Source organism: Harpia harpyja, chromosome 19 (assembly GCF_026419915.1).
Source record: "Harpia harpyja isolate bHarHar1 chromosome 19, bHarHar1 primary haplotype, whole genome shotgun sequence".
NCBI classification, from domain to species: Eukaryota; Metazoa; Chordata; class Aves; order Accipitriformes; family Accipitridae; genus Harpia; species Harpia harpyja.
Genome location: NC_068958.1, coordinates 1,055,001 through 1,076,647, shown reverse-complemented (window position 1 = coordinate 1,076,647; position 21,647 = coordinate 1,055,001). Strand labels below are relative to the sequence as shown.

General features: G+C 44.6%; 2 protein-coding genes across 6 annotated transcripts in view; one reads left to right on the top strand and one right to left on the bottom strand.

The window, feature by feature from the left end:
• MAPKAP1 (MAPK associated protein 1) overlaps positions 1-5,496 on the bottom strand; it is a 109,411-nt gene extending 103,915 nt beyond the window's left edge. For 2 of the 3 annotated variants that reach the window (XM_052815907.1, XM_052815909.1), the window contains exon 1: positions 4,887-5,321. The gene's annotated coding sequence lies outside the window, so the exon portion shown is untranslated. Of the gene's footprint in view, positions 1-4,886; positions 5,322-5,352 lie in introns of those variants that run through there. The other variant, XM_052815908.1, reaches the window with a different exon arrangement.
• A 3,102-nt stretch (positions 5,497-8,598) lies between these two features.
• PBX3 (PBX homeobox 3) overlaps positions 8,599-21,647 on the top strand; it is a 119,384-nt gene continuing 106,335 nt past the window's right edge. The window contains exons 1-2 of one of the 3 annotated variants that reach the window (XM_052814251.1): positions 8,599-9,792; positions 10,826-10,899. In XM_052814251.1, coding sequence (XP_052670211.1) covers positions 9,596-9,792; positions 10,826-10,899 — 271 coding nt within the window. In that variant the 5' untranslated portion in view covers positions 8,599-9,595. Of the gene's footprint in view, positions 9,793-10,125; positions 10,900-21,647 lie in introns of those variants that run through there. The other 2 variants (XM_052814253.1, XM_052814252.1) reach the window with 2 other exon arrangements.

The following is a 21,647-nucleotide window of genomic DNA, read 5'->3' as shown; positions in this document are numbered from 1 at the left end:
TGATCTTAAAAACTAATGAAAAAAACAGCCAGATTAGAATAAAAAATTTATTCCCCCCCGCCCCCCACGTCATATAAGCTGGAATAGGACAGTGTGAATACACTTCAAAATTTATGATTCAGGTTCAGTGAAATAATTTCACAGTTAACTTCTGTCTGCAATTGCAAAAGAAATGGTTCTGGTTATCTACATTTGCAGCAGTACAAATAATCAAAACCCTTGAATGCCAGACAGACTCCTGTGCATGCAGGATAAAGGAAAGTGAACTGCAATATATGAAAATTCAAGTTTATGTTTCAACAAAAGCTCAAGTGCATTTAAGAACGAATACTTATCTAGAGAAGCTGTCACTCATGCTTTGGGTCCTATCATTAAAGAGGAAATAATCATTTAAAGAGGCACACTTTCACAAGTAAAACTGGAATTTGAAAGTTATGATGAGAAAACACTACATTACACACAACTTCCAACAAATTATTTTTTAGTTTTCAAACCTGTAAATCAATCTGGCATTAGCTATGTATTTCTATATTTATGAACTGTTTGGAATTTGGCTACATTTTTGTTGTTATACTAATCAGGATGCAAATTATACCAACTCCAATATTTTAATTATTGAGCTTTAGGGAAGGAGGGAGAGAACATTGGAGTATGTATGGAAACTGTATACTCTCCTCTATTTGTTTCCTGATCTTGTCAAATCTTCATTTAATTGTAAACAAGTTGATTCTGAGCTAACCTGAGCTATCTTGCATCAAGATTTTAAGCAAATAAATAAGTATAAAAAAATGCAGAGATTATAAATTAGGGCAGACAAATCTGTATCTAGACTCATGCCTGCAAAGAGCATTCTATCAATATAGTGAAATGCTAATCTCCTAATTAACAACCTAATTAGGTAATTATGGCTTTGCAGAGGGATGCCTAAATGAAATATGACAACATGGTCACCTCTTTATATGGCACCTGTGGGCCTTTTCAGCTGTCACTGCAAAGAGTGCAATATCAATTTGAACAGATGACAAAGTGTTGTCATTTTTCATTCTGATATTGTACTGAATGGTTTGGATAGAAGCAGTTTAGAAAAGCGGCATCTTGCCTGGTTTTTGCCTAATCTAAATATGTGCAAACACTTTGCTTAATTTTTAATGTCTGTGATTATGCTTATTTTTTCATACTGGCTAGCAAGCATTACCTAACACACACATTACATCTGCAATGTCATACTGTGATGACCTAGCACACTGGAATCCCTACTACCTAATTTCACAGCACGTGTTCATGAGAATTTACTACCCAGAAAAAATGCGAGTATTTGAGTTCATTTTTAAGGCTTAACTGCCGATTCTAAAATAACAAACCAAAACCAGAGTATGTTTTAAATAACATATTAAAAATTCCATTTTATTTTTATTCCTGATGAACACTCTTTTCCAGAAATGGGGAACAGCAGTCACTGTCCATGAGTGGGTGAAGCTGACAGTACTTTTGCTTGTGCAGGAAGCTGTAAAGGAATTCTTTCAACAATGGCACAGCACTTTTACACGGAACCATGATTTTTCATTCATATGCCTAAATGCTTTAAAGACAACTCATTAAGCTTTAACGTTCCTAAGATGAACAAATAAAATACCTACTTGCAAAGAGGGGGATAAAAGCATAGGCTCGGACTTGTCAAATACTAGACTAGGACTTCTATTTTGGCTCTTCTCATTGTGGTATTCAAGAGCCTAAAAAACCCCCATAAATCTTACAAACACCTATACAAACATCAATCTTTAAAAAAAACCCAAACAACCAAACCAGAAAGCTTCAACATTTTACCTTTTTTTGCCTGTATAATATTGAGAGAGATGCCATGTTTCTTGGATTTTCCTTAGCAAGACTCATTAGCTATGCCTACACCACAGTTAGCAAGTGAGCAGGGAGGTACGGCATTACTCATCAATTGCCTGTATTTCACTCTTAGAGCTGCTTCGTAAAGCCTGCCTGGATGTGCTGAAGCCAAACTTGAATGAAAGGTGTTCTAAGCACGTGAAGATCCACAGCCTTAAAGAGCTTGCTCTGGGTGGACCCAGGACAAAGCCTGGAGACTTGCTGTAGCTACTACAGCCGGACTAGGGATCTTCAGAACAGCAGCACTGTAAAAGTACCACAAACGTGCTTGCTGGTCCTCGACACTGATGTGCAGTTGGGTTCATCCAGCTGGAACCCCTGTCAGCCACCTGACCGCACCAAAACCCCTACCTGTATTTGTTTGAGCCAATTCATTAGTCTGCTCTCAAAACTTTTATACTGCTATGCAACTGTACTATCAAATTTTTAACTGAAAAGAACATTACCCCTCCAAGTATCTGACACAGTTTCAGAATTATATTTGTGAATTCCTGTCTTACAACAGGACTATCAAAAAAAACAAATGTCAGATGTCACCAAGTATATATTTATCTTTGCTGGATAACTTATTTTTGTAGTTTAGTCTAAACTGGAATATTTTAGTGGTTTTCAAACGTAAAATAACCCTTTCTTCCTGTAACAGTATTCCACGTATAGCTTTTCAACACAGTATCATGTTTCAGTCCTAGAAAAAAACATAACCATAGATTATCATGGCATAACCTTAAAAGTATTTTATATGAAGAGTTCATTTCATATACATCAACAATAAGAGTATACTCATAAATGTAGATTCTAAATCTACATGTAAATCTAAATGTAGACTGTAAATCTAGCCATGAATAAAACTTACTGCAATGCACACAGTGGTAAACAGGAAATGAAAGGGATACAGAAGAAGAGTAGACTACTAGAATTTAATTCTTAAAACTCTTTTGTTCTCAATATTGATTTATTTTTTTAATTTAAAAATAATAATTCCTGGCAACTTTCCTCTATGATCCTACTTTAGTTTACCAATATTATCTCTAATTCCTATCTATAGTTGTTCTCATCTGAGCTAACGACAGGTCAGCGTTTATTTTCTTCTTTTATATATTCTGTAGCATTTCTTTATTTAAGAAACAGAAGCATATACCAAAACGAATAGTTTTGTATTTGACATTTTTTTCAGTTTGTTGCCTTTCTACTTCTGATTGCATGAAAATATTTTTATTGCATAAAAAGGATGATCATAATATTATTTATTCATAAAGTAACAGGGTGCAAGCTGCTTCTGATTTCACAAATGTTCATGAGAATAACACCTCCTTCAAAAACTCCCGAGGCTTCAAGCCCCTTTGGGACTCTATGTCAAATGTAACGGGATGGATTCACATTTCTTCAACAATAGATGAATCTCCCTTTCCTCTGGCTTTTAATTTTTGTCTTGACAAATTTTTGGTCCATCTCCTTCAAGAGCACACAAAAGATACTCAAGGAGCTTGTTTTGCTTTCAGAATAACTGACTTGGATACAGTCTCGAGCCATAAGGAAACAAGGTAGGGATTACCCTTGTGCTGTCTTGTATAAGAAACTGAGCTTATATACAACGAATAGCTAGATATCACAGTTTAATAAAGCTTCTCAACAGGCACACACACAATTAATATTAAAACGCATACTGGGGTCTTTGTTAGAGGTACTGTCTAACAGAAGAGTCTTCACTTGTTCATTTCTGATAAAAGGAGAACTGCTGCTAGCAAAACCTAAGGCTCACTGCCAGGCACATCTCAAACATAAGGCAGCGTCACACCCATGAACCACCATGATACCAATGACACAAATAGTTTGCGGTACCAATGACCCTGCAATAGCATTCTGTGTGCTACCAGGACCAGGACTGCTACATTTCTGCTTCCACACCCCTAAACCCCAAAGGTCACAGCCTGTCCCTTCCAGTAGCTAAAAGCAAAGAACCACAGAAAGCCTGAGCTCTCCCTCCACCTTCCTCAGCAAGCGCCACTCGTCCATCTCCAAAGCAAAGTGTCAGAGCTGCCACACAGGAGATCTGCTGGTCCTACTCGGGGCTGCCCTGCTGTCGGGGGGTTGCGGCTTACATCCTGTTTATTTGCTGTCCCATCTGTTAATAAAACCGACCTTTCCACACAAGGGTCTATTTCTCATGCTCAAAACTTAGGAAGGTTTGGAAAATTTGTGCTACAGAATGGGCAAAACACAGATCATTCTGCCAAGCAGCTTCATCTGCTGAGGCCTTTGCTGATCAGCTGTTACACACATTTGTTATTTGTTGCAGCTGGGTAAAACAGTTAAACCAATAAACAGGTGATGAAAGGATGTCATAAGAAAGACCTGAAACACAGCTAAGAAAGAAATGTACTAAATTGGTTCTAATTCTCCACTTCAGTTATTTCTGTACAAGTCTATATGGAGACAGTGATCTCAATTTTTTTTAATCTAACCCAAAAAAGCGTCTGTGAACAGATTTGTTCTGATTTTGAAAAAATAATTGAGAGAGTTTAATTCCCAACCTTGCATCTACCTGACAGACCCCTGAAACCTAAAATCATGTAGAACATACTCAGAAAATCCAGGTTTGGCTCTAGCATTTCTCATTTAGACGATCCCTAAACTCCCACTAACACTGAAAGCAACTCTTACTGTGGCATCTCCTAGAAACCGTTTCTCGCTCCCTCACCGATGCTCCTGCAGTGAGAACGCCAGTTCTGATCGCCACTCGCCACGCGCGTGAAAAAACGAGAACGCAATCCAGCAGCATATTCAAGCGTGATCACGCTAAAAGGGCTCGTCTGGCAAACACCCAGGCGGTCAGGGCAGGAGGCCAGAAGAGACCCCAAGGCAGGCTTGGGGGCCTCCAGCCCCCGGTCAAGCTCGGGGCAATTCCAGTGCAGCCCCTGGCGTTCCCTCACCCCTCTGCCTGCTCTACCACACACCCAAATCTTAAGATTTTAGCCACGCGGTCCACTTACCTATTTTTCCCTCCAAACTCTACTGTCGGACGCTCATTCGACCGGCTCTGTTTACCCCCTCGCTCGCAGGGGGACGTTACTGCTGCCTCGCCGCTTCAGGAAGGGCAGAGGCCCGCAGCCCCCCGCGGCAGCGGGCAGGCCCGTCCGCGGACGCACCGGGAACCCTCGGAGGCTTCTACTCCCAGGAACATCTCTCCGAGACTGGAAAGGCTCCCGCGTCCTTCCCTATGACGTGTTACTCCATCCCGCGGATTTACCACAGACTTTTATTTGGAGAAATAAAGGAGGGGGTTACAGCACGGAGCGTCGCTGCCTCGGCCAACCAGCGGGACGCCCCAGGAGAGCCGCCGGACCCGCCGCCGGCCGGTACCGGGCAGGCACCCCCCGCAGCCGGGCCCCGGACCGCCCCTTCTGCGACACCCACCGCGGCGCCGGGGCGAGGACTCCCGCACGCCTCCGCACTTACGGGCTTCGCCGCCGGGCCGCTCCGTGAGGCCGGGCCGGGCCGGGCCGGGCGCCGCCTCCTCCCCCGCCGGCGGGCCGGGGCAGCCGCTTCCGGGGCCGGAGGACGCCGCGGAACGGGGAGCGCTGGGCCGCGCCGCGACCCGGAAGTACCGCCTCCGGAAGCGAGGCCGCCGGCGGCGGCGCGGCCGTGCGCATGCGCGGAGGGAGCCGCGGGGCGAGGGGGCCGGGCCGGCGGCGGGGCCGGCTGCGTCCGTGGGAGCGGGCCCGGGCGCTCGGTGGCCCGAGAGCGGGCGCGGAAGGAGCGGCCGGTGCCGGCGTGGCTGCGGCGTGGGCGGAAGCGGCGTTGTTTAGGGCGGGGAGCGGGGCCGGCTCTGCGTGCGGGGTGCTGCGGAGCTTCGGGCGCGTTCCTGCGTTTTACGGTTAAAGGCGTGCAGTTGGCAACAGGCTTGAGTAGAAACCTGCAGGCAGTCTGTGGAGGGGTCGGAGTTCCGAAGGAAGAAAACTGCGGTAGTTCCAGCGTTCAGCTGTGCTTCTCTTTACGAATAAAGAAGCAGGACGCGTCTCTGATTGAGATTACACCAGTTGCGTTCCCAAATTCGCTAGCTTTTTCTTGTTTGAAACCATCTATGGGATTTGTATTTCTGTTGTGGTTTTAAACCAAACCTTCCACGCAGCACCCGGTATCCCAGCATAAGAAGGACGCGTTTAAACAAAGCTAACTGTTGCAAAAGAAAGTCATTAATGGCACTGGCTGTGCTTAAGCCCTGACCCCCGTCCTGCGGGGTTAGACCAGTGCTCCAGCCAGCTCCTGCTGTGTCTGCAGCAGGGAGGACAGCAGGCGCTGCTCGGAGCGAGCAGGTGAGCCCAGCCGCCCTCCCTCATCCGTTCGCCTCAAACCTCTGTGCCAGCCAGAACCAGAGGCGTTACTGGGCACTTCAGGACTCGGTTTTCCTTTTGGTGTCTGTTCGTGGCCTATTGGCCGTGTATTCGTGTCGTCCCTTTCCAGACTTGCTGATGCAGTCTGCCTCTGCGATCTCCTGTGGAAATTACTAGACGATGTTGGTTGATTCTTCAGTAAACCATGACCTCACAGTCTCTAGGCAGCCGTATGCATCAAAAAGCAAGCTTTAAAAAGGATGGTACAGGAAAGTGAAGAGCGTTACACAGGATGCCACCAAAGGCACCTGAGTGGAGAGACACATTCGATCCTGTGAGGAGCAGATAATAACGGTCAACATCAGCGGCTGGGCGAAGGCAAGGACCTGGCACTGCTCTAGCAAACGGCAGATCACGGGGAGCGTAAGGCCACATAACCAGGAGGCAGAGCAGAGCGCGCCATTCTCCAGCAGTCATCTCGTGCTGGAATTAGCTGACTCAGCCTGATAACCAGTAGAAAAAATAACCCAGAAGAGCCGCGCTCTGCTGATTTGGTGAGGTGAACCAGATCACCGTGGGGTGAGACGAGTACCAGAGCTGGCACCGGGAAGCACCGTCCCGTTTGTTCCCGTGCCGGGTAGCCATTAGAACTGCTTATCTCTTCTGTGAAACTTTGCCCTCAGTGGACAAATGCAAACTGATCTGTGAAATAAATACCCAAAATAATAGTAATAAGAAAGATCTTTGGAGCAGCTTCCTTAATAAAGCTGGATGACACTAAGAACACATTTGCTCAGACCAAAAAATGGTACAGTAATCAAGATGGAAGAAAATTAGAATTTGAATGAACATGCTAATTTGCTTGGAGGGACAGTAAAAGCATAGTTATGTTAACCAGAAGTAATCCACAATGGTTAACCGTAACCCCTGAGAGACGTGGTTAAGGGTCCCAAATCAAACAGATGACATCCAAGTTACGGTCCTGAGTGAAGGTACAATGATGGTGATGTCAACCGTGATTGAGAGAAGAGGCAAGTGGAAGCCAAGGAGAAAGATTAAGAGCTCTGTTTTAGCCACAGCTGAGTCGGAGTTGTCAGCCATACATCCACGAAATGTCAGAGAGACGAGGATGAGATTTTAGTTTGGACATGACTTCTTCCAGCTGAAACTGTCCATCACAGATAATAAAGTACATACAATGAACTAAATATCATTTTAATTGCTACTGTGGCTCTTTGTCGCCATGCCACAGGTGGTTCTCCCTTCCTTGAGAGGTCTCTGTAGCAATAGTCTTGTTACGCACTACTCAAAACGTGAAGAAAATTGATCAGAATTGAAGTAACTTCCCCTGTATATTTGTGTGGGGCAGGCGTTCTACCTAAGAACAATTTGGGGAGGGTGGGGGTGGCAATGTTCTGAAGATAACCCCTGTACAGAATGAAGCCTTAATTATTCTTGCGACATATATATTTTTTTTTCTCTTCACTCACATTTTTGGCAGTCTCTGCATATATGCAAGAAGACAGATTTGCAATACGGATCTGGCTCCCGAAGCGGCACCCTTTAAAGCACGGCTTGCTGGGCCAGAAAATCCTCTCCGAAGTCTCTTGCCTCGCGACAGGGCTTGTCCGCCAGGAATGCGCTCAGGGCACGGCCAGACAGACGACAGCGAACAGACCACCTCCGACCGGACCGGGACCGGGGCTTCTCCATCCCGCGCCCGGTCTCCACCGCACGGCCGAAGCTCCCGGCCCCGGGGCAGGACCAGCCTCCCGCCGGCACCCGGGCTCGCAGGCGCGGCGGGCCGGACCCGGCGGCTGCTCCCGGGCGGGGAGTACCGGGGCCCGGGGCCCGGCCCGGCCCGTCAGCGCGGCGGCGCCGAGAGGAAACGCGAGGCCTCAGCCCCAGGCGTTACCGTAGCAACGGGAGGGGCGGGGCCGGAGCGGCGTTCGCCCCGGCCACGTGACTGTTCGAACAGCCCAATCAGAAGTTTCTCAGCCGGGGGGCGAGGCCTGCGCGGGCCAGGCGGGCGCGGACCCGCCCCGCGCAGGCCAAGTGGCCAACGCAGCCGCCGCCGCCCGCCCCCGCGCGCTGCGATTGGCCGCCGCGCCCGCCGCTCCCGGCCGAGGCCGCGCCCCTCCCTCCCCCCCCCCCCGGAGGAGCGGCGCCGCCGCCGCTCGGCCCCGGCGGGAGGGCGACCCCGCGGAGCCGGACCCGTGAGGCGGGCGGCCCCGGGCGGGGCGGCGGCGGCGGCGGCGGCGGTGGCGGCCCCGCCCGGCGGGGAGGGCCGGGGCGGGGCGGGGCGCGGGGCGGGGCGGCGCGGCGTCCCGCGGGAGGGGCGGGGCGGGGCGGCGGGGCGGGGCGCGGCGGGCTCCGCGTCCCTCTCGCGCGCGGCCGCTCTCCTCCTTCACAGGGTGACACGTCTGCGGTGAGTGAGTGGCGTTGGCAGGCTGTCAATCCCTCACCGGAGCGGCCATCAAACAACATAAAACACACACAGGCACCGGGCGGCGGGGCTCATAAATTCCAGCGGGCTGATATTTTTGCACATTGCTTTGCAGAGAGTGTGTAATTAATTTTTTTACAGTTCTTGCCCCGTTATTTCCGCTCTTTTCTTTGCACAAGTTCAAACTTTTGATTGCTGCTGTTTTACCCCCGTTGCACAGACTTGGGATCATTTGTTATTTTTTGGGGGGGAGGGCGATTAATTTTTTTTTTTTTTCCCTCTGTGATTGTGTTTTCTTGGCTTTTTTATGTTGCAATTTGGGGGTGGGGGTGTTCGCCTGGTTTGTTGTGGTTTTTGCTGTTTGCCACCCTCCTAACTTCTTAAGGATTTGAAAGCGAGTTTTTTGATTTTGTGTTTTTTTTTTTTTTTAATTTTGCCTTTTTGCAAAGAAGATTTTTGGACAAGTGCGGAAAGACATAAAAAGCAACAATAAAAATAAAAAAGGAAAAAAAAAAAAAAGCTTTGGAGAAGATTGTACCAGGAAAAGAAAACTGCAAAGAAACCTTATCAACTCATTTATCCAAGCCACAAATATGATGATGATGAAAGAAGATTGTAACTAAAGAAGAGAGTGATTTACTGCACTGGGAAGGAGAAGAGAGTGGAATAAACAGCTGAGATCCGGTCAAAACACAAATACTGATTTTTTTTTGTTGTTGTTGTTGTTTTGTTTGGCTTTTTTTTCCCCCTCTCTCTTTTTTTTTTTTTTTCCTTCTTTTTTTTGGTGTGTGTGTGCAAGAGCGAAATAAGGAGTCAGGAACTGAGACTGACTTCGGGAGCCAGAGGCTGACCGGCGCCTTCTCTCTCCCCGAAGCCCGCGCTCCTCCCGCCCCGCCGGCGCGGCCCGGGCCGCGGCAGAGGCATGGACGATCAGTCCAGGATGCTGCAGACTCTGGCCGGCGTGAACCTGGCCGGCCACTCGGTGCAGGGGGGCATGGCCCTGCCTCCTCCCCACGGACACGAAGGGGCAGACGGCGACGGCAGGAAGCAGGACATCGGCGACATCCTCCATCAGATCATGACCATCACTGACCAAAGCCTGGATGAGGCACAAGCAAAGTTGGTTTCGTCTAATTAAACCTTGTCTTTTTTTTTTTTCTTTTTCTTTTTTTTTTTTTTTGTGTGTGTGTGTGGTTTTTGTTTCTCTCCTTCCTGCTCCTCTGCGGAGAGTCTCACAATTAGAGCAACTTCTTGGTGCCGTAGGAGAAATTGCAAGCAGCCAAGGCAGAGCCAAAGTTGCTATTTAATGATTTTTTTGGTAGATAGATATGTAATAAATATAGAAGTATGCGGTGCTTATGCCGTCGCTCCGGTGCGCGGGAGGCTGTGGCTGATCCCTGCCCGTTCCCGTTGGACACTGTCCGGCGGACACCGGCCTCGGAGCCGCTGTCGGTCGGTCGGTCGGCTCTGCGCTCTCCCTAGGAGTGCAACTTTTTTCCTTTCTTTCTTTTCTTGTCTCCCTGCCCCCGAAGTGGCGGCAGATGAATTACAAACCTGACAAGGTATTGCTGCGGAGGGGGGGGGGGGGGGAACAAAAAACCAAAACCCAAACCAAAACCCCTGGCTGTTTTAAATCACAGTAAATACAAAAACAAAGAATGTTAACTCTGCAAGTTCCCCCCCCTTCCCCTTCCCTTCCCCCCCCCCCCCAATCTCCTTAATAAATCAGTTATAATATCGCAGGACGGATCGTACCGGGGACAAGGGGGGGTGTGGGTGTTGATTTATACCCCCCGGTCGGGCGGCATTTGCACAAAGATAATTCGGTATAAAAAGTCAGAGGGATGAGGGAAAGAGAGACCCGGCAGCCGCGGCTGGGCGAGGGACCCCCGGCCCCGCGGACCCCCCCCCCGTCGTCCCCCCCCTTCCCCAGCCACCTCCGCCCGCCAGACCCGCGGCCCGCCGCCGGGAGCCACCGACCGGTGGCTCCCGGCGGCGGGCCGCGGGTCTGGCGGGCAGGGATGAAAGCGGGGGGGGGGGGAGGACGGACGACGACGACGACGACAACGACGACGATACGGGGATCCTTGTCGGGGAAGGCGCCATGTTGCCGAAACACCGCGTTAACCGCTTGTACTCTGCTCTCTTTCAGGAAACACGCACTGAACTGCCACAGGATGAAACCCGCCTTGTTCAGTGTCCTCTGCGAGATCAAGGAGAAAACAGGTAAGGGCCGCCCGCGCCGCCGCCGCCGCAGCCATCTTGATCCCTCCTTCCTTCCACCCGCCGCTGCCCGCCGGCGGGGAAAGGTGCCGGCCCTCTGCCCACCCCCCCGCCTCCGCCTCACGCCGCCGGAGCGGGATGGCGGGTGCCGCCGTGCCCGGTGGGGTCCCGGCCCGCCCCGCCGAGCTGAGGGGCCCGCCCCGCCGCGCTGAGGGGCCCGCCGGCCCGTCCCGGCGGCGGCGGCGGCCCGGTCAGGCTGACTCGCTGCGAAATGGCGCGGTGGAGAATCCCCCGCCGCTCTCCTCACACAGCTCCGGAGGTCCCCCGCTGGCGCCCGGGCTGCCTTTTTGACTGTCAGGACACTTGGCAAAATACTTGTCAGATCGGTGTTACCTCACATTTTTTTTTAATTTTTTTTTTTTTTTTTCCCCGGGATGCGTAGCACGCAGCGGGGACGATAAAGTTTCTGAGGGTGTGCGCTGCCCAGGTTTGGGGGGAGCAAAGCTGAACCCCTGTCAGCAGAGCGGGGGAAGGAGACTCCCACAGAGAGGAACGCCAAGTGATGGATGCTTTGACCCCAGGTCCGTGTAGAGTGCAGCGAAGCTTGAGTCGCTCTCGGGCGATGATGTTTTAAGTGCCAAAAATTTTCACCACAAAAGTACAAAAAATACATTTTTTTTCTACATGCATGTGACACTAATAAACTCTGCGGGTTTTTTTTAGAGGCATTTCAGGGGATTTTTTGCAATTTTTTCACATCACTGAATTTACAGAGGGTTTTTTTTTTAAAAGAAGAAAATTTGCGAAGTATTCTGCTTTGTATTATGAGAATAAGAACATTTCTTACTATCTGGCTTTAGAAATAAATATATGCGTTGGCTGGCTTTTTAGCCGTATTTTGGTACTCAATCACATTCCCCTTAATTGCACACTGAAAAAATAAAGATTATAGACGAAAACAGCAAACGTGAAATCATTGCAAATCTCAGCTGAGAAGCCTAAAAGTGCACAGCTCTCAGTAAATTATGGTGCTTTATGTCCAAGGGTTTCTTTGCTACCGGGGATCCACTTCAGTTTCTGCTGACAGCTAAGCACTAGGGTATTGACTGTGTTGTGAATATTAAGATTGATTCTGCTTTATATTGCATTATATTACCCAGGATAAGGGGAATGATCCCCCTTCTGCCCTCCCTCCCCACCTACCTACATTTTGCCTCGATCAGCTTGTAACCCCTTTCCGTCCTTCTTTGGCTTGTGGTTGTTTTCTGCCTTCCCCTAAACTTTTTTGACTGTCCTGCTCCGGAGCCAGCCAAGCAACCTGCCCTCGATGTTCAGACATTTTGCAGCAGGCAGATTTCAATTAAGGAGGCAGGCGTAGGTCCTGCGATCACTTTATTTGCAGAGGGCTTAGCCTCACTGTTTTGAAAGGAAAGTATAGTCGACCACATGTCAGAGGTGAGCTGCGAAGAAAAACCCAAGTCCTTTCAGCAGCGGGGATTACTGGCGGAGGGTGTTTGGTGAGGCCACAGCTGTCTCGGAGGCGAGTGGGAACCTGACAAGAGACTTTGTGGTCTGAAACGTTTCGGGGTGTTTCAGTGATAACTTGTAAGTTGGGATCCTGCCTTTGTGCTGCAAGTAGTCGAGCCAAGTTTGCAAGTTATCTTTTTTGTGAAATCGCTGAGAAGCAACAAAGAGTGAAGGCGCCTGCCTGCCCAAAGGCAAGATCCTGGCAGCACAGGAGGGACAGGATTAATGCACCGGGTGATTGATGGAGGTGAATCCGCACCCCCACCAAAAACTGTTCCTGGAGGGGGACCTTCACTCAGCGTCTCCCAGTTGAGACGAAATGTCTATGTAGGCTTTAGTTAGCGTGCTAAAGCAAAGAAAATGTGAAAAACAAATTCTAGCATATTTTCTGTAAGCTGTTTTCGTAGGAAACGGCTCAAACAATTCTGAACTGGAAGGGTGAACGGTCTGAGATGCAATTAAAGCAGAGGTCCCCGTCCCCGTCCCGGTGTCGTGTCCGCCCCCCCCCCCCCCCCCCCCCCGCCCTGGTACTCTGCATTGTCTTGTGGTCTGAGTACTTAAATCTGCCTGCAAGTGGGTCGTGCGCCGGTATTTAATTCTTTTTAATCGGAACCAAAGTTTACCTTGGTGTTGGCAGTGGGAATTGCCGTGATGGCTTTATTGCTACCTTCTTCTGTGAGAAGGACGAGAGGTGAGGAGGGAGACTGTAGCCTATACATGAAGTGTAACTGCAGTCATATCTGTTCTGAAATAAGTAATGCAATATTTAAGTCATTTTTATATTGAATTATGTATTTTTTTTATACTTCAGTAGTTTTCAGTACAGTCAGAGAGGACTTTGTGCGACTGGTTGTGAGAGAACATGTAGAGGAATCCTCAGTTTAGGTAGAGCAACTCTATCACTTTCCTGCAAGGGTTAATGAATGCATCACATTTTTGAAAGCCTCTCTCTCACTCTCACTTAGGGTTAGGAGCTGAAGATTTCTATTTTTTTTTTCCTGTGAGGTATTTACCATGTACAAAGCAAATCACTGAGCTTACTGAATTTAGCCTGACATTTCTTTTTTAACATTTTAACATCTTAAAAAGTGCTGCATAATACATTTAAGAGCTTTACAGATATTAATAGCTATGTGCATTCTTAGAGGCAACCACAAGGTAGCATGGTTTTCATAAAGAAACTGCCACTTATTTCTTTAATTAGTTCAAAGAAAAATGATACCCAAAGTTCTACCGAAGCCCCTCCAATAAAATACGAAGATAAGCCAGTGAGAGCCTATTAACTCCATTTTGTTGTATTTTACCCGTTCTCTGAGGTGTCGCTTGGAAGTGTTGAAGTTGCATTCTTAATGCGCGCTCACATCTGTTGCATACCTGTGTAACAGTCTGTCTCCTTACGCGCCTACCAGTAGGAATCAAAAGCTGATTTGCGCCTTTGTTTTTTTTTAATAGCTTTTTTTTTACTGACTAAAAATCCTTCAGATTTGTAATTTGATTAAGCCTCCATTAGGACGTTGCTATACCTGAGGTACTGGTTATTCTCATGGAGATAGAAATGAAAATATATTAATTCTTACAGTCTTAAAATGGTTAGGGAATTGCAATTATTTCCCACTGGAATGGCATATTATTAGGCCCTGGATTGTGTTGATAGATGATTTGGTGTTTTGTCTTTAAAAATCATTTGTATAGATAGGAACACACATTTATAAAAATGTCTGAATGCATGCGCGTAGATGTGTACACATATACATTTATTTATTTATTTCTATAAGCCCAACAGAAACAATGATAGCTGCCAACCAAACCCTAATTTACTGTCACCACAAACCCTAAATAGCATTCATTTACTAGTAAAGCCTAATGGCATACATGATGGTTTGCCAGATTTGTGGCCTTTGTGAGGCTTATAAGCAGGACTGACTTGGGAAGATCATAAAACTTAATGAACTTCTCGACTGCAGGAGGTGTCCGCAGGGGAAGAGAAAGGCCTGCTTGGCTGGTTGGGCTGGTTGAACTATTTTTTATGTCTAAAGAGAGAGGAGGAAAATGTTCATTAAGAATGTTCTCCCCTTGTGCAGAATTTTGTTTTAAAGAACGAAAAAAAAAAGATAGGAAAACCAGACAAATAGTGACGTTAACCACGGGGTTAATTTCTTGCTGTTCCCTATGTAAGCTAAAACCTTTATTTTTATTGCTACAACTGTAAATAGCCATACGATGCCATTCCGATGATTAAAGGGCTGTATCATGCCCTTACTTGCTGCAAAGCTTCTTATTGATGAAAATGGCCCAACTCTTTTAGGAACGCCCCTTGTCAATATGCTGCAAAATCTGTAAACCGCCTGTTAGGTAACTCATTGGAGAAGGACTTGTTTTTTGCCTTGTCTGCTAGCAGAATTTGAAAATGTTAACCCCTTTCTTCACTGTGGCTATTTAAAAATCGAATCACAGGACTCTTCCCCTTGCATTGCACAAATTTCAACTTTTCAGTGTTTGTAAACTATCATTTAGTGCCAACAACTTGCAATAATACATAATAATATGCAATCCTAGCAGTCCTGTCTGAACATTAAAGGATTCAAATGGAACAATGAAATGGCACTGATAGCATACATACATATAAGTGTGTATGTATGGATGTATGTATGTTAGCTATTTTCTAAATATCAGCTGTGATGTTATTGTTATTCAGTTTAGCTATTTAAAATATTTATGTGCAGTCCTGGTGTTTTTTTCAAGCTGCTAAATACATATTTTTTATTTACCCCGACTACGTAAGGAAGTAAGCATTGTGTATTTATGTATGTACATCTTTTCTTCAGTTTGAATTGTTTAGCTTTTGATTCCTTTCTGATGCTTCAGTATGCAAGATTTTTCACTGAACCATTGGTTATAGTTTTGAATGGTATTTTTTTTTTAATTGTCAGCATATGTATTACAAATGATGACGTGCAGTAGAATGTTAGGTCATTTACACTGTCCTTATGGCAATGACATTGCTTTTCTTCATAAATGTGCTACTAGGAAAAAATAAATGGAATAAAGTATCTTGATTGTCATTTGGTCATCTGTTTCAAGCACATTCATTATCAAAATGCTATTTCTTTGGTGAATTTCTAACAGGGTGCTTCTCTGGTTAAGAAAACAGGCGGCTTTGCTGATTATTTTCATTAGGGAAATTCATGATACTTTGTCTTACAGAACCTGTAACTACACCATACCTTTAGACCTTACCATTGTTAGTGCTCCTTGCTATATTTAAATAACAATCTTCACATTGATTACCAGGATATCAGTGTCTCCAGCTCTTTTTTTTTTCTCCCTCCATAGAGGATAAATTTGGTCCTACTTGTCAATACTAATTTAACTAGGAGCAGGGATTTGTTTTATTCTATAGCTATTTTTCATGTCCTTAATTTTTTTTTTTTTAATTGGACACATTTGCTTGCTTATCTGAAAATGCTAAATTATATGAGTTACTGGGTGGTGTATTTTAGAATGCTTGTTGTAAGTTAAGGAATTTTTGCATTCAGAGATAAATTATTATAATAGCATGTAGTGAATGCAAAGGAGTCTTTTTTTTTTTTTCAACAGGATTTAACACATTTATCAAGCTCTATTCCTACAGCTTTCAATGAAAAAGTTGTATGATATGGATATTATGCTGTCTTTTTTCAATTTAAATATTGATTTGTGTGAAACATTAATATAATGATATTTGCAGCCTACCGTAGGCAAATATAAGCAGAATTAGACATACTAAATTTTACAAATGTAACGCAATATTTAAATACATATGAAGACTACATTAATAATTATACAGTAGAGCGCGAGAGAGTCCGGTTTGTATCTGTCCTCAATTTTTAGACTGTTTTTCAATTCCTTGCACATCATGCATATGATGGTTCGATGAATATTTTTATGAGTAGCAGGAATGAATGCTGAATCTGTGTACTAGCGAGTCCAAATCAGTGGAGCCCCGAGTGGAGTTTTGCCGTCCTGGTATCATTGGTAGAATTAGATGTAGCTGTTTGTATTCCATGAATTGACACCCTGAGAAGAATGCTTTGTTTGTTTTCTCAGCAGTCATGTTTAATGCTATTCGCTTATCAAGGTGATCAGCATGGTTCAGATAACACATGCCTGACACAGCCTGCCTTTTTTCACCATCATGTTGACCTTTTGTCACATTTGCTTTTCTCTGGTAGGCAATTCATGTCTTTAAGTATGAATGGAGTAAATAATTCACATCAATATTTAATATAAATTATTAAAGTTTCTGTCAGCTCTTATAGTTCATGCTTTTATAAAGTTAGAGTAGTTCATCAGCCAAACAGATGAATTGTGCTTCTCAGCTGGACATTAGAGCTCCTCCATAGTGCTGTCTTTACAGTGGAAGTAAACAGGGAATTAAACATGAAAGGAAATGAAGGCTGGTACTTGAACACTATATTTTTTTCAATAATGCACATTCTTTAGGAAGGCTCAAAGTCCTAGATGAATAGCCCATCGTAATTTATTTTGTTACTCCCATACTTTTTTTTTCTCTTCATGTTGCAAACGGAAATGTAGAAAACCCCACTGACCCCGGCATTTTCTTCTACTCTTTGTTATTAGCCTTCCATTAGTGCTCCAGCCCCCTTCTTGGGTTTAGGGTGGGTGTACTAGTGTTGGGGTTTGGTTTTGGTTTTTTTTTTTTTCCCCCTTAATGTTCTTTTTCTGTTTTTAAAGATTGATGGGGAGCACTAAGATGATGACGTTTCAGGGTTTTTTAGTCCTTGTTTATAAATTATAGTTTATATTTTGCAAAGCGACCTGTGATTGAAAGTAGATTCCGAAAATATTTTTTAAAGAAGAAATGGTCTGATGTCTGATTGTAACAGCTATAACGTGTTCATTGCTTCAGGAATTGGATAAAAATAGCATGTTTTGCATAAAAGCATATAGTAAAAATCATTACGCACTTACTTACTTTAATTTTATACTATTTTAGGTATTTTACTTTAAATTCTTTTGTTAACAATCAGTTCAATGCATGTTGCACAGTCATATGAACTTGTAACAATATATGAATCACTGAATATCGTGCGTCCTACAAATCAATCACTTGGAAGGGGGGGTGGTTTTGTATCATGTGTTCACAGGTCAAAACCTTTTGCTATACTTAAGTCATGCATCAACATTTAAAGCTAATCTCTCATTCCTCATTGTCCAGCAGGTGGCTTTTTCGTATATCGCTTAATTTTTAATTATTTATTGTCAGTGGAAAATGGAATTTAATAATATTATCCTGATGGCATTTTTTAAAAGAACAACAGTTTTTCAGTATATCCTGTTGTATATGGCGGGGTCAATGAAAGCATCTAGAGATCTTCAAGTATACAATCTAAATTAAGATTCTAAACAGGCATTACAGATGCTGGTAACTTTGGCAATTATCATTTTGTTTGGTGAACAGTAGTAAAACAGTGTGCGGTAAAAGTGTTTAGAGAGAGAGGATAAATAAATTGAACAGTTTTGCAATGCAAAGTGGTTTGTGGTGTTTTTGAGGATTTCTTGGCTCTTGCTTAACTGCTATTGTGAAGCCTGGAGCAGATTTTCCCATTGCTAATGCCCTAGAAGTATTAATTCACTTTGATATGCTAATTAGAGGGCATTATGCAAGAAATGAGATTAAGTGGCAGCATGAAGCCATTTGCCTGTCAGTAAATTGAGAGCTTTAGCATCAGGAGGAGCTTTGTTTTTTCTGAGTTTCTCTTGGTTTTGCATATAAATAAAATTGATTGAAAGGTCTAGAGAAGCTTCTAGAACATTGGTGGTTCTTTTTCTCCTTCTATGATTATTTAAACTTCATGTTAAAGCCTTTCTCTGAATATTAATTGATCTAATGGGAGATACTGAACATGAAGAATTTCATTGTATTCTCAGTTACTGTATCTTAACAAAAGGAAAGTATTAGAATTCTTTATGTCATCTGATTTTTGTGGTATTATTTTAGATATATCTTACAGCTTTGTATTATAACCTCTCTGACTGCTAACTGCTCCTGTGCTGAAAACTATACCTGCGTGGAGGTATTTTTGCCAGTTCTGCTGATTTTGGGATTGGGATAATGAGGGCCCAACCAGCTGAAGTCAAATGGTCGTCTCTGATTCCTGGCCGATGGGGCCTTGGGCATTTATCACCCTCACTCACTCACAGCATTTCCCATCATTTCTTATGCAAATCACATGTATATTTTCCTTCATTTAGGAAGGAAGGGGTTGTAATATTGACCATAGATTTTATTCAACTGCCAGAAATTGTGTTAAAGTAACATTAAGGGATTGACTTACAGCCATAAGAGTGAGGAAATTTGGAGTTAATAGTTAAACTCTGCCCTTAACTCAACTCATTGAACCTATTTATTAGAGCATATATGATACTTAAGATCACTGTGCTGAGACCTCTGCAGTATTAGGACGCTCCAGGATGACTCAAAGACGAGAGTTTCTGATTTAGTTCAGATTTTCTTCTTGCGTTTTTTGTGTGTGTGAGTGGTTTTTATTCAGCCTCGGAGTTGCTTTACTACAGTTTTGTGGTTAGTTTTCTTTTTATAATACTGTTTAAAAAAATATCAGAGAAGTAATTCTGGAAATTGAACAAAAATTCATCAAAAAATAAAACCAAAACAAAACCAACCCAAGCCTCTCTAGTCCTCTTTGCCTGAGTGCCTGCAGAATGTTTGCTGTTTGTGTGCCCATCTCCTCCACAGATCGTTGTCTCAAAGTCAATCAGGGGAGTAGTGCTAGAGTGACAGTGCTTGTTATGAGCCCCAATAGTTATTTAAAAGAAAGGAAAAAGGATAAAAAAATGCCCCAGAGCTCCGTGCGGGGGCTGTTCATGCTAGATGCACATGCTCTCCCTGATCCTGGCAGCTGAAGTCTATCACTGTTGGGAAATTTTTAACATGAACCACATAAGACACAAACCACCGCGGTTTCCCCGAAGCCACAGGGGTTTTCACGTCAGCGCAGGACAACTGGCACGTGTGCTGCGGGTCCCTGCCCGCTGTCCCCTGCCCTCGGCACCCGCGGGAGCTGCGAGCCCTCTCCATCCACCCTCCCTGCTCTTCGTCAACAAAGAGTCCGTAGCGTGGTTTTCATTTAAAGTATGATGTCCCTGGTTGTCCTTGGTTCCCAACAGCTCCTGAACCAGTTGGCCCAAAGAATCCGATCAGGAAACCAAAAACTTTAGTTATCATAGTGAACCTTTTTGATACTGGGAAGAACAAAACAGCACCTGAAACTGCAAAAATCAGTTCTCACGGAAAGCAAAAGAAAGCATCACTGGTCTCCAGCTGCTAATTTTGAGTTTCACATTCTTGAACAAAAGAACTAAATAATGCAAATGTTCTGTGGCCAACCTTAACTTCTCAGTACCAATAGACCCCCGACGGCATTGTTTTGGGAGGAGAGGGTGCTGGAGATGAAAGCCTGGTCTTTCTGGGTTTGAATCCTGCTGCTGCTGTTGACTTGAGAAGAAAAAACTTTCCTCCCACTCAAGTGAGGAGAGATGTGGTGACCTCGGTGGGAACAAACCCGGGGGTCGGCTGCTGCTTCACTGAAGGGAATGCAAGAGCTCACTTTTCCTATCTTTAAAATGGGAGTGTTATCGATCGGATTTTTTTCTGTGAAGATTGTGTTAAGTTGGTGCTATGTGTTGAAAAGGAATATTTTTATCAAGTATTGGGTATAATTAAAATTGTTACATAAGAAGTACTCTATTAGCACTATTTACAGTATCCACTTCATTCCAATCACGGTGAGCCTAAGTGGAGTCTTACCTCCTGGAGATGAAGAGATTAGGTTTTCCTTAGAATTCTAGTTTTCTTGGCTTTAATTAGGAATGTTTGGTTTTTTAATTAATGGTTAGACCTCTAGCAAAAGGGTATCAGGGTTTTCTGACTTGGTAGTTAGCTTGCTCAGTACGGAAAGAGACGGTTTGCTCACTGTAGATGGGGATCACTGCTTTTCTTCAGTGATAGCTGTTTACAGGCAGGATGGCACACTTGAAAGGGTATTTAAAGCATGCTTTCATATATTTGTTGATTAAAGAAGGAAGTGTGCTTTTAGTGAGGTTTGTAATTACAGAACACCCAAATGTTTGCTTATTTTCTTTCATGTGAGATCCTGGTAGCATGATTAACTGTCACTAGTAAGAACAAGTTACAGTAGATTGTGCAATGATTCTTATTTGACTTCAAGGATGTATTTATTACCATTTTTGAACAAATTATACTAACATGAAAAGTTGTGGAAATGATTGTGCACTAGATAAGGTGATACATTACAGGAGTGGTTGGGTTTATGGAGCTTTATGCCGAGGTTTTCTCAGAAATTATAGCACAGTCCTGTCACTATAAAACCTGGTGATACAGTTGGTAATAACATGCAGTGGAGGTATTTTTAGGATTTCACTTGTTATTCAAATAGAGTGGGAACTATCAGTTTTTCTACCTCGTATTTCTTTCCTTTGTTGCACTGGGTGAGAAGGGAAGAGGGGAAAGAAAGCCCGAGGACGGCAGAGCGGGTGCCTGGGTGTGGGGTACCGCAGCCCTGCCAGGTCCCGCCGGTGCCACCGGCTCTGGGGCCACGGGGCTGCCGAGGTTTCGGCACTGCTGGCGGCTCCCTGGTGCCCAGCGGTCGCCTGGGACGGCGGGGGAAATTTTGCCTTCCTTACGCAGCTGAGGATTTTTTTGTGAATTATTTCTTACTTCCTCTCCACTTGTTAGGCCAGTGACGTGATATCGATATGGAGCTTGGGAACTTATTGACTTGTTGGTTCTTGACCTTTTGACTGTGACCAAGTATAGAAATTGAATGTCTGAAAATTAAATGATAGACTCCATATACATAAATTCTTGGATGTCAGTGTATTACATGAACTAATTTCGGTTTACCTAAATTTATGGCATTTTGTGTTCAATAAAGGAAATATTTCTTCCTTTCAATATACTGAGAGTCTAATAATATTGTAGTTGCTAGCACTAAACAAATCAATTTCCTTTTACTGACTGATTATCATAACAGCTGCTGTTTAATCACCGTGATTGTTATGTAACTTTTAAATCTCTAATATTTTGGAGAGGAACAAGCAGCATCGTCTTGCTGCGTAACGACGTGATGTCATTGGTGCTGAACCGTACGACTGCGTTTTGCGGGGCTCCAGACTAGAGTTCT